The following is a 12922-nucleotide window of genomic DNA, read 5'->3' on the forward strand; positions in this document are numbered from 1 at the left end:
CTGCCTTCCCTTCTTCTCAGTCAGGGGCAAGCAGAGACTTGGTGGTTCCCACCCTTGGGGAGCATTTCTTGATGACTTGTTTGTGTTAGAGATGCAAGGAAGTTTTGAACATTTATACTTTCAGTCTTCAGAAACTTAGTGAGAGAAAATGGCTGGAGGAGGGACAGTCAGTGCTTCTTTCCTGCCTTTAAATGCTCTCAGCAGCAGCTGCTCTGCTGGTCAGGTGAGAGGAGTGACCACCTCTCCCTGTGTGCCTGCTGTTGGAAGTGCATGTGGCTCTGTGGATAGATGAAAACTGGAGTGACATACTGCTCTTCCCTCCTCCCTTCTTTGTCTTCCATGGTTCAGCCCTGAGTTCTGGTTTGGGATCTTTGTGCAGTGAATATTATCATGGAAGGAAGTGTTTGGGGCTGGGTTTGGGAAGCTCAGAGTTGATTCCTGGCCCTGCCATTTGTGTGGCATCGTGTTACCTGGTCTGTGTGACAGGAGGAATGATGCTGGCCTGCCTCTTTCCTCTCAGGAGAAGCACAGGCAGAATCCCAGGTTGGGGGACACTGAGCATACAGTGTTCTGCTTGCTGGATAGAAACAGGAGTTGTGAGCATACAGAACACTGCAGCCTTTCAGTTTCATCTTAACCTGCCAACACCACAGGCAGGCTCTGCCCTTCCTGACCCTCACCTGGATGGTGTCATGGGAAATCCTCTGCTTTGGCTCAGGTACTGCACACGGCCTGGAGGGCTCCAGATGCACTTGCTGGGCCCCTCTGGGTGTGATTCCACCACAGGGACCTGAGCCACGCCACCAGCAAGATGCCAGGCTGTGCCACTGCTCTGGGATCCTGCACGCAGCTGGCACTGGAGCTGGCACTTCCTCCTTGTGGCTGGGGACATCTGGGGGTTGGAACCTTTGCTGAACTCTGCTGCTGGAGAAGAGACTTTTCCTGAGGAACCCCAGGCTGTCCAGTGGTGTAGGGTTGTGGAGGGGTGTCTGTGGAAGGACTTGGGCTGTGTCCAGCCATGAATCCATCAGCTTCTGCTCTGCTCTGTGGGAGGAGGGGATGGATGGAGGATGCAGGCTGGCCAGGCTTCTCCAGCTCTCAGTGATGGATCTGCCAGGCTGATCCCGTGGAGGGGAAGGGCTCTCTGTTTCCAACAATGGACTAGGCTGAGGGACATGCTGGGAATGCATAAATATGAAATGGAATTCAGACTTCCAGCTGGGAACTGAGCTTGTCTCTGGTGGCAGGGCACTCTGTGGCACTCGAGATGCTGCTGTGTCCTGTGAGTCTGGGCTGAGCGTGTCCCCCAGGGTCCCTGTGAAAGGGACAGGGGTGCAGGCAGGTGTGGATGTGGAAACTTCCAGAAACATTGCATGGCTCCAGGTAGCAGCATATTGCCATCTCCCCTGCAGGGGGCTGGGCACTGCCTGGGATGCTGACTTTGGCTCTAGCTGTGCATACAGCATTTCTGCTGTGTGATGGGTTTCAGGGGAGTTTTGGGCTTTGAAATTGAGCTGTCTGGTTATAGCTACCTGCCAGCTCTCTCTCCTACTTGTGTGACTGAATTACTGCAGATAATCACCTCCTGTGCTCTGACTAACTTGTTTTACACTTTGTGAAGATGGGGGAATGCTGTGAAGTGCAACCTGGAACAAAGGCTGGATCCTGCAGTAGTTGGGATAATTCATGTGTGATACAGGAATGAGTGATATAATAAACCCCACTGATTGTTAGGATGCTGGCAGTGTGCAGTTTTTCTTGTGGAAATCTGAGAGGCAGAGAACCTTGGATGCAGGAGTGCCCTCCTCCAGAAACAGCCAGAGGCTTTTGGAAGCAGCCTGACATAACAAAACCATCTCTGCCAGCTGAATCCATGTAGGGTGAGGCAGGAGCTGTGTTGCTGTGTTGGCTTGAGGTGAGATGGGAGCTCCAGCTGTGAAAATTGCCTCCATAGTTTTCCATTTGGAAAATGACCTGCCCAGATCTGCTGACAGCTCAGATGTACAGATATGATTAACCATCACAGGTATTGCTGAGCTGGAACTGGAGCTGAGATATCCTGTGAAATGGGACTGGCTGTTCCTGAAGCAGTGGAGAAAGAAAAGCAGAAAATGAGGGAAAAGCAACATAAATCAACAAGTGATGCCAGTGTAGCTGTTGGGTATAAATCATGTGGTCTCTGCTTTTAGTATTGCATAATTGGGTTGTGTGACCCTTGGGCTGGTAATGCTTTCAGAGGCCAGGGAGAGGGAGTTGGATGCCTCTGGAGCAGCACAAGGCAGAGAATCACAGAGCAGGTGGTTAGACAAGTTCTCCTGGGTTTTCCTTTAACTCTCCACCACTGACCTGCAGCGTAGCTGGAAGCAAACCCCTGCTTTGTGCCTCAGTCATGCTGTGTAAAACACATCTTTACCAGCCCTGTGCAAGTGTTTGTGATCTGAGCAGTGTTCAAGGCTCTCCCAAGGGTGCTGCAGAGGACTGAAATACTACTTGTCTTTTTAAGGCATGTTTGCCATGTGTTGCAGTTTGCCATCTGTTACATAATAGCTTTTGCTTTGATTTTATGATTGGATTATGTACATTCCCCAAATAAAATCAGGGGAGGCCTGTGAAATGACTGACCTCTGCAATTGGGGTGACAGAGCTGATTTCATCTCTTGGGGAGCTGAGTGAGGGAGCAGAACACAGCATGCAGACAATGGTTGGTACCCTGTGTAGCAGGAAGTTTTATAATTACTTGAGATTAAGTTATATAAATTCTTGGGAAAGCTGCTTTTGACTTCTGGACCCAGTTCCCACTGAAGAGGCTTTGGATTTCATTCCCTGCGAGTCATTCCCTCAGGCTTGCCAGCAGTCCCAGCCCCAAGTCAGCTTCTACATAACCAGAGTGAGCATGTTTGTGTTGGTGTCTCGTGCTGACCCAAAAACACAAATCCCATGGAAGCAAATGCTCCATTCTGTGCACTCCCTGCTGCTGGGAGGAGGAGAATGAAGCAAGGCCTAATCAGAGGTACCATCTCCTGGAATGCTAATGGGAGGTGCTCTGAGTGGTGACATCAAGATGAGTGACTGGGCTGAGCAGGAGTTGGGCTCAAGTCTCTGGGGAGGCTTGACTGTCTCAGCCTGCCACATACTGAGGTGGTGGTGGGGGTTTTGTGCTTTAGTAGCAAATTTGTTTTACACCCCTTTGTAGCAGAAGGGAAAGGGAGGAAGCTTATGTTGAGAAACAGCAGAACTTTGTCTGAATCCAGCTTCTTTAAAGCAAATTCTTCTTCTGGGCTAGAGAAAATTGTCCACTCTGTAGGAATGAATTATCTGCTGCTTCTTTGTGGCTTCTTTGGCTTCTCCACTCACCCTTGTTCCTTCCTGGTCCTTGAGAGCTGTTTCAAAGTGATCCATTTCAGTAGGGAGCTCTTTGTTTGCAGAGCATCTAAATTGTACCAGTTTGCTTCTGGCTATTAATGCTGGTGGTAGTGCAGTTTCCAGATTGATGCAAAACACTGCTTTTAATATAGATGTTTAGTCACTACACTGGTGATGTTTCCATCTCCAGCTGGGCCAGCCACTCTTTTCTTTCCACGGGTCTGCATGAATTTGGTTGGGTACCCCTCACTAAATGCAGGTTCCAGTTTCCTGAAAACTTGTGTGCTGCTGAAAATCAGTCCCTCAGGTGCTCTGTCAGAGCTACAGGACTTTTCTGTTGACTTCAGTAGGATTTATTTCAAATCTTTATTTCAAAAGCATCAGGGCAACAAGAACAGGCAGAGCCAAGCCAGCATGATTTAAATGCAGTTGTCTACATCATTCATTGTACAGTGAAGAGAAAATGCAATTTATTTTTAACACCTTTTTAATTCTAAAGTGTTTGTATATTGAAAAGATGAAATGAGAGTTGACTTCACTTTGGCTCCATCTCACAGCACTGGCCTGATTCTTTTTGTCCCAAGGAGCTGACAACCCATGCTGATTTTCTCATCCTGTGAACTTGTGCACAGCTTAGCAAAATAAGGATCTCAACCTAAAAGTCTCTCTGAAAGGCGATTTAACCACAAGGAAGACTGTTATCCTGGCAATATATTGTTCTTCAAATTACAGAGAAAATGTTTATGTAAATCAGCCTTTTTTATTTATTATTACAAATATTTATTATAATATTTATTATTACATTACATTATTGTATTATATTATTATTATTTATTATTAGTGGTAAACCTAATAAACTGAATGTGCCTGACCCACAGGGTGTTATATCCTACATGTGAAGATTTTATTTTCCAATCACACCCCCTCTATTTGTCTCTCTTTTTACCTGGGAGACTTCAGAGCTGTGGAGTTGTGTGACCTTGTAGGTTAATGACAGCTCTGGAATAGAGTTGCAGTGCATCTGTCTATATCAGGAGAGAGTAATTAGCAAGTTATTGATAGTCAGATGAAGTTGCAGCTTGGATTCCAGCCAGCAGAACGGCTTCCTAACACAGGGCTTGAGTGGACCATCCTGAACTGGAAAGAATTGTATCTTTATTATTTAAAAAAGATACTCCCAGGGTGTGCAGCCTGTACAGATAGTGAATAATTCTACTTGAAGGCTGTTGTTTTTGCAGATATGTTACCTTGTCTCCCCACTTTCTATGCTGAAAGTGTTCCCTACACTCTTGCTGGGCATCATTATTTTTCTGTTGCGAGTGTCATTACTGAAAGAATTTGGGGGATAGATTTCTTACCTCTCTCAGTGTCTGCAAGGATTTTTTATTTTATTTGCCAGCTTTATACTGATGTAGATGGAGAACAGTTTGCTGAGTCCTTAAATTATTTCCAGTCTGATTGGAATACAGGACCTGTGAGAGAATGGTGACATCCCACTGCTGTGTGGGGCAGGGACTCCTCAGCCTGAGGAACTGAGGATGCTGAGCATGGGCTGGGCTTTGCCCCTTGCCTGTGCTGAAATGTCCAAATTCCAAGGAAAGGAGGGCTTGGCCAGAGGTGCAGCTTCTCTAGAGGAGCAGGCTTTGGTGGGACGTGCCACTGTCTGCAGCACACGTGTCCCTGCACATCCTGTTCCACACTGGTGGGATCTGTGTGGGGTTTGCTGTGGTGAGTGTGAGCACACAGAAACAGAGTGGGGAGGAGAAGGACCATGTAAGCAGGGATGAAGGAGCAGCTGCAGGCAGAGGATCAGCACCCTGAGCCACTGGGCTGCCTTTTTGATCCAGCTGCCTTTTTATGGCTATTTTCTGCCCTTTTTGTGAATAACTGGCTTTTATTTGACCTATCTTTGGCGTGATTTTCCTCTAAGCCAGACCCTTCAGTGTCTCAGAAACCCTGCAGCACACAGAGAGAGAACACAGGGGAGACTTTTCCCTCAGTTACTTCAGTGAACTTAAGCTTGACAAGCCCTGTTTAGGCTGGCACCTGGGATTTCCTGGGCATAAATCTTAATGGATTTTTGCAGTAATGCTTTATGTGTAAATCCCAGCTCCTGAAGCTGAGTAGCTGTGGTCCATCAGGTGTTGTCTGGCAGCTTCTTGGCCCTTCCAGGGTGGGGTCAGGGATTATTGTACCTCTTCTTCTCCAGGAAAGCATCTCCAGGTGAGCTTAAGCTTAGAAACTATGGACAGCAGCAAAGTTGTGCTTCTGTAATATTCCTTGTTCTTACTTTGTCCAGTTGTTTCTTAATTAAACTGAGTATCAAAGCTTTCACCAAGTGCCTTCCTCAGCTTTTCCAGAGTTTGGTGGGGTTTGTGTTCCAGAATTACTTTGTTGACAGGTGAATCCTGCCATCCATTACTTGTTTTTCTGTTTTCTTCTGTGAAGTGTGATTTGTTTCCCCATCTAATGTTTCTTCTCAATATTCTCATTTAATTTGTAGTGTTTGAAAACCCTTGGAAAACCCCTCATGAAGGCTGAGAAAGAGAAAGTTGCTAAGAGCCTGGAGTTGTTGAACTTCCTCCTTAAAACTGTGACAGGGCAGGTGAGTGTGTGACCCAGGATGTGACAAATGGGGTGTTCTGAGTACCCTTTAAATGTCACACTCAGATTTTGCCATGTGATTGCCACATCCCACCTCATTTCCTACCACAAGTACCTCTAGAGGGAATGCCTGGTTGGATCTGAGGGCAGAAGAGCCCTCCTGTCTGAAGGAGTGACCCACAGGCTCCAGAGGAGAATCTGTGCAGTGTTCAGCAAACACTTGTGGCAGCTGCTTTCTCAGCAGCAGAAATACAACCTGGGGTACAGAGAGGGTGGGCTTTATCCCAGGGGATTGCTCTTTCCTCTCCACTGAACTCCAGAGATCATGATTCCCAAAAACAGACTCAATAGCTGTAAGAGCAGAAGTGAAGCTTTGTTCTGGGGCTTTGTTTTTCTAATAAAAAATTACTTCTGTGAGCATGCACAGATTTTCTATAGGTGACAAAATACATCCCTAATGTGGTCTTGTTTACTGGAGGAAAACACCACAAGCAGCAGAATTGCCAAAGCCCAGTTTCCTACTGATAAGCCCAGAGCTCAGACCACAGCCTGTTTCTTTGTCAGGAGCTAATAGGAAAATGGGTGGAGAAGAGAGATTATTCCAAGGCTCTTGCAGGAGCTGAGTAGCCTTTGAGACACCCCTTTCTGCCTGGTTTGACTGAGCTTATGCAGTGGGTTACAGAACAGGGTGCCAGATCTTTAGAAACCAGGCTGGACCTGCTGCTGCTTTTCTCCTGGATGGGTTCAAAGTCATGTGTCTTCTTTTCCCTGCTCCCAGCCACGGACAGGGAATAAAAGAGGACTGAAGGACCCTCCAGTTCTTTTTATGCCATCACAGTTCTGTTAGATTCATGGTAGGAGCTCAAGTTTTCAAGCAGACCCAGCCCCTGGTGGCCGGTGTGACTCCCCAGTTTTTTCCCCACACTGAAGTGGTGCAGACAGGCAGGATCGGTAATTCCTGCCCCAGCCTTCCCCTAAGAACAGCCAGTGCCCTGCTGCTGTGAGTGCCCCTGCCGAGTTCCCCCTGCAGACTGCCTCTGTTTGCCTCCTGCAGAAGCTGAATGTGAAGCTGGCAGAGGTGGAGAAAGCGCTGCTCCCTCTGAGCCAGCTGGAGGAGATTGGCAATTCCCCGCGGCTCGACTCTCTCTACTGGAACGCCATGCGCTGGCTCAACTACACGTGAGTGTGCCCAGCACCCTGGGGCCTGCCTGGGGCCTGCCTGGGGCCTGCCTGGGGCCTGCCTGCCTGCCCTGCTCGTGTACAGTGGTGTGGGGGGCTGGGGGAAGAAAGGAGGTCAGGGCAGCAACATCAGGGTGAGTTTAATGCAGCTCCTTGGTTGGTGGCTTGAGAGACTCATTAATGCTTGTTTGGAGTAATCCCAGGCTCATTGTTCTGTGTGCTTACACCTTGGGATTTGTCCCTGATGGGAAAGGGCTGTGACACACACCTGACACGTCTGACATGTCTGACATGTCTGACATGTCTGCTGCATGAACATGTGCTGCCTGAAGACTGAGGAAGCCGGGGCCACAGGCAGGCATCATCCCAGCTCCACTCATCCTCATCCTCTGCTTCTGCCTGTTCCTGTTCGCCTGTCACACGGATCACGCTGCTCCCTGGCTGTACACTGAGCTGCTGTTGATTTTTGGCATTCTCTCTGCAGGAAGCCCAAGAAGGAGAAGACAGCCAGTAAGGCCACGCAGGGAGCGGAGCTGCCCAAGAGGAAGAAGAAAGGATTCCTGCCAGAGAGCAAGAAACGCAAGAACCGCAAGAAAGGCGCCCAGGAGAACGGGGTGGCACCGGGGGAGGACGGGGAGCCAGCAGCCCCAGAGGAGCAGCCCCTGGGAGCAGGAACCCCCAAGAACAAGAAAGGTCTCGTGCCTGGGGGCAGCAAAAAGCATCCAAACAAGGGGAGCAGGGAGAACGGAGTGGCAAAGGCGGGCGGTGGGGACCTCCCCACTGCTAATGGAGGGGATGCTGTGGCTGACAAGAAGAAGAAAAGGAAGAAGAGAAACAGGAAAAGAAAAGGTGCTGCAGGCAATGAAGCTGAGCAGGTTCCACCTGCAAAGAAAACCAAGGGGAGTGTTGTCCAGGAGACCCAGCAGAAGCAAGACAAAGCCAAGAAGAAAAGAAAAGAGAAACGAGCTCCAGTGGTACAGGAGTAAACTCCATAGACTCAGCCAGGCCTGGCATGGCTAGCAGGGCTCAGTAGACTGTTGAAATAATTTTAATATCTATATTTTTTATGCTCTCCATGACTTTTAAATAAACCTTCCATGATGCTGAGCTCTAAAGCTGTGGGTCTGGCTTGTGTGGAGGGCTCAGCCTAGAGCACAGCTTCAGGAGGTTCCATACCCTCCAGGCTCTGGGAGATGGCCACTCTCTCTTTTTGGCAGTGCCAGAGAATCCTGTCTCCATGACTTCCCAAGGCAGAAGTGAGTCTGGTTTGGATTTCTTGGGGAGTTGGGGTGGGCAAGCTGGCACTGCTGAGTTAGAGGTCAGGCCCATGTGGCAGAGTCAGAAGTAAACCCTAAAGGTTCATCTCTGTCCTGCCAAAGCCCAGCAGTGCCCACAGCTTTTCCAGTGTGGAGATGCAGCCTCTAAAATGCCAAGGTTTAAATGGGTTTGCACAAGCAAACTCTGGGGTCAGCTATTCCAGTCTGAGCACTCTGGTATTGTCTGTAACTACCATGATCTGTTTTTTTCTTGTCTTTTTGCTGCCGGGTGCAGGAGGGGTCGTGGCCCCTGTGGTAGTGCAGGGACATCAATAAATCAGTGAAACAATTGAATGCTTGATTGATTGGCCGCTCTGCCAGGCTGGCAGCCTGTGTGCAGCCATGCAGGGCACCTGGAACAGCAGGCTTGCAGCAGGGGGGGAAGGTGACTGCCTGGAATTGCATCTGCTCATTTATCCCCAGGCTCCTGAATGCTGGAATGCCATCATCCCTCTGGAGAGTGCCAGGGCCAAGTTCTCCCCTGTGTTGGGTACCTGGTTCTCATTGAGAGCTGAGGTGTTTGAAATTCTGCTCCTGCTGTGGTTGCCACTAAAGCCTCCCCTGCTCCTGGATTGCCAGAACATGGTGTTGGTGCCTGGTCTTGACTCTTCTCCAGCATCTGAGGGAGCAGTGCTGGGTTCATGCTTGGACCTGGTGGTCTTGAAGGTCTTCTCCAGCCTCAGTGTTTCTGTGATTCTCTGAAGGCCTCACTGCTCTCCTCCCTGCTACAGGGGAGTTTGGTGCTGGCTCCTGGCAGAGGGCAGGGCTGGCAGCAGGGCTGTGCCTGTTGTGCCTTCAGCTCATCCTGCAGGTGGGTCAGTGCCACCAGGCAGGGATAAGGGCACTGGAAATGTCATCTCGCTGTTGGAGGGGATGGGAGAAGAGCTGCAAAGGGCTGTGCTGGCCCGTGGCTGTTTATCTGCCTTTGCAATGATTCTGCTCAAATGGCACAGAACTCCTGGGAGACAGCAGCTGGCAGCAGCACAGACATCCCACTGCAGACCCCTGGTCAACCCCACTGCAGACCCCCTGTCAATCCCACTGCAGACCCCCGGTCAATCCCACTGCAGACCCCCGGTCAATCCCACTGCAGACCCCCGGTCAATCCCACTGCAGACCCCTGGTCAATCCCACTGCAGACCCCCGGTCAATCCCACTGCAGACCCCCGGTCAATCCCACTGCAGACCCCCGGTCAATCCCACTGCAGACCCCTGGTCAATCCCACTGCAGACCCCCGGTCAATCCCACTGCAGACCCCTGGTCAATCCCACTGCAGACCCCCGGTCAATCCCACTGCAGATCTGCAGCTTCCCCTTTCCCTGTCCAGCAGTGACCCCACAAGCTGGGCTGCTCATCAAGGTGTGCTGTGCTGGCTGCTGTGAGCAGCAGGTGATGGTTGGAGCTTCTGTGCCCAGAGTTCAGCAGAGAATCCTCCCTGTGCCTGCCTCACTTCTGCCTCCACAGGTGGCTGCTGGGGCCCTCAGGGGCAGCAGGGGCACTGTGGTGTTGCCTTGGAGGACACAGCCCATGTGCATGAGGATGAGGAGCAGCTGGCAGGCTCTGGGCTCTCCACGTGAAGAGTCTTTCAAGCATTGGCTCAGACTGGGCAGGAGGTGAAGGGCAGCTCTCCTTGGTGACTGCTGCCTCCCAGCCTCTGAGGGGTTTGCAGCAGTGTCCAGCCAGGATGGAGACTGGGGCTGCAGGAGCCACCAGGCCTTGGCAGGTCAGACCCTCAGGAGGTGGCTGCTTCCTGCTCTTTGTGCAGTTCAGGGCTGGGCTCACCCTGCTGGACCTTTTCTCCCAAAGCATTTACTCACCTGGAGGTGGCTGTGGGCTGTCACTGAACACTGCCCTTGCAGCCTGAGGAGGAGCTGCAAATCTGTTCCCAGGCAGAAGGTGCTGGCAATTACTGCCAGTCCTGTCTCAGGAAAAGGCCCCTCTGCACCACATGGGCCTGTTTGACATGGGGGGTGCTGCCCTGCCTCTGCCATTTACTGCTGGAAGCTGCTGCATTGCCTCGTTAAAGCCTCAATCCCAGCTAAGCCCCTCCAGCTGGCCCCAGTGAAGACTTTTCATGTATTATGCAAATACAGCACACAGGAGGCCAGCGGGTCACGGCTGTCCTGGTTTAATGATCCCGAGGGGCTCAGAGGGGACAAAGGGCTTCAGATCTGAAGTGTCTCACTAACGATTCCCTTCTTTCTCTCTGGGGCTGTGAGTGGGACATTCTGGGATTTTGTGCCTCTGAGTGGAACCAGAGGAGGAAGAGCAGGCAGGTGTGGTGGGTGGGGAGCAGGAGTGAGCTGGGTGAGAGGGTTCTCTCCGGGCACTTTAGGGAGGGAATCTTCACCTGCCTGCAGACAGCACAGCCGTGGCACCCAGAGCCACCACGCTGGGCAAGTCCTTGCCCACATGAGGCCACAGAGCCTCTCTGGGATTCCTGCCGGGGTCACTGCAGCGAGGAGCTCACGTGGATCAGCTTGTCACTGTCATTTTGGGAAGGGCAAAGCACGAGGCCCGAGCCGTGCCAGCTGTTGTTTCTGGCAAGGATGGCCAGTGGGCAGTGCCAGCTGTCAGGCTGGGGAGGCTGACTGACCTCTGCTGTCTGTGCTCATCAGAGTTCAGCCTCCAGGGGCTGCAGAATGGTCAAGGGGAAAAGGGACAGGAGAGCTGCAGGGCACAGAGAGAGCCAGGCTGCCCTAACAACCCTCTTGCCAATTAAATTACCTGGCTGGAGGCTGGCTTTCTTTCCTGCACTGTCTACAGAATGCAGTCACTCTTCCAACAAGTCAAATTGTGTTTCACCAGCCCTTATTTGGGCCTTTTAATAATCACAAAGGTTTCATTTTACTTGATTCCAGGTCTGTTAGGGCTTTAGTTGGCTGAGCATGCTGTGATTTAAATGCAGCCTTTTCTTCTCAGCTGTCCTGGGCTCAGAGCTCTGGCACAAAGCTCAGTGGTTCTTCTGGGGCAGGAGAACAGCCCCAGCCCCAGGCCCGGGCACTGAGCTCAGGGCAGGGATGCAATGCTGGAGAGTGGCCCAAGCCATGGGACAAATCCGGGCACGTGGAGCCCTGGGAGGGTGGGGAGGGTGCCCAGGATGCCCAGAGGAGCTGTGGGTGCCCCATCCCTGGAATGCCCAAGGCCAGGCTGCACAAGTCTTGGAGCAGCTTGGGGTAGTGGAAGGTGTCCTTGCCCATGGCAGGGGGTGGAATTAACTGGTCTTTATGGTCCTTCCAGCCCAAGCCATTCTGTGATTCTGATTTCTGATGTAAGACCCTGTGTGTCATACCGAGATTTTGCCAGGGACTCCGGGCAGTGGGTGCAGGGTTGCAGTTGCTCAGGAGAGCCTCCATGCAGTCAGCACCTCTGTGCAATGTGCTAACTGTAAATGCACCAGGGACCCAGCACAAGGAACACCAGCTCGTACAGACCAGCTCAGGAGGGTCAGGGGAGCCACCCTGTGCCAGCCATGGGGCCTTGTCACAGCTGGGGGGGCCCTGTGGGAGCTCCACAGGCAGCGAGGGAGGGTTTGTGACACAGGGATGGGAAGTGAGCGTGTGAGGCACACACAGAACACACACAGGGGTATGGCCCTGATCCAAACACGCTGTGGGCAGCACACTCCTGTTAGCAACAACTGAGGGATGGAAGCTAAAGCTGCTGCGCTTCAAAGCTTATCTATCTGCTGGAACATCAGAATTTGGGTAATTATTCCTAATTAAGTAATTTACAAGAATGATAAAGCTGAAAGCCCTGAGAAGCACTGACGAAAGGCCATCAGGGATGATCGTTTTAAGTGACAGAGCCTTTGCTTTTGCAGTTTCCTGGCTTGGACACTTGCACTGTGCTGAAGGACTCTGAAGGAGGCACTGCAGGGTGCTGTGGGAGGGCTCTCCCAGCTGGTCAGGGGAGCCTCAGACACCTTTGTGTGTCAGCCTGCCCGAGGCTGAGCTGCAGGGCTCCTGAAGCAGCAGCAGCCCCTCCACTCTATTTTTCCACAAGCCACCATCCTGTGAGGCTGATGGGGCTGCTGCAGGATCACTGGAGAAGGGCAGCCTTGATGCCCACTGTGGGACCACTTGGGAATGAATTTCCTGAGCATCTGACCCGTGGCTCCCACACTGCCCATTTCCATCCATCAGCCGGGTCCTTTGGTTGTGTGAGGGGCCGAAATGGGGCAGGAGCAGGACCCCCCTCTGTGCCACACTGACTCCTTCCCCCAGCCTGATCCTGGCTGGATCCAGCTCACAGGGAAAGGGAGGCTGTGATCCACCACCCTCCCTGCTCCTGGTGTTGTTTCTCAACAAACTCCAGGCAGGCTGAGGTCCAGGAAAGTTCTTGGCAGCTCTGAGGCTGCTGCAGCTTGGAGCATCCTCATCCCAGGGACCAGCCCTGCAGACAGCAACCACAGCAGTGCACAGCAAGGAGGTACATTTTAAATACTTTTATTTCTTAA

General features: G+C 51.5%; 1 protein-coding gene across 1 annotated transcript in view; it reads left to right on the forward strand.

The window, feature by feature from the left end:
• MYBBP1A (MYB binding protein 1a) overlaps positions 1–8253 on the forward strand; it is a 55710-nt gene extending 47457 nt beyond the window's left edge. Inside the window, exons 25-27 of the mRNA XM_063402413.1 lie at positions 5867–5968; positions 7022–7146; positions 7631–8253. Coding sequence (XP_063258483.1) covers positions 5867–5968; positions 7022–7146; positions 7631–8132 — 729 coding nt within the window. The 3' untranslated portion in view covers positions 8133–8253. The remainder of the gene's footprint in view (positions 1–5866; positions 5969–7021; positions 7147–7630) is intronic.
• Positions 8254–12922: the final 4669 nt, after the last annotated feature.

This window comes from Prinia subflava, chromosome 8 (assembly GCF_021018805.1).
Source record: "Prinia subflava isolate CZ2003 ecotype Zambia chromosome 8, Cam_Psub_1.2, whole genome shotgun sequence".
Taxonomy (NCBI): domain Eukaryota; kingdom Metazoa; phylum Chordata; class Aves; order Passeriformes; family Cisticolidae; genus Prinia; species Prinia subflava.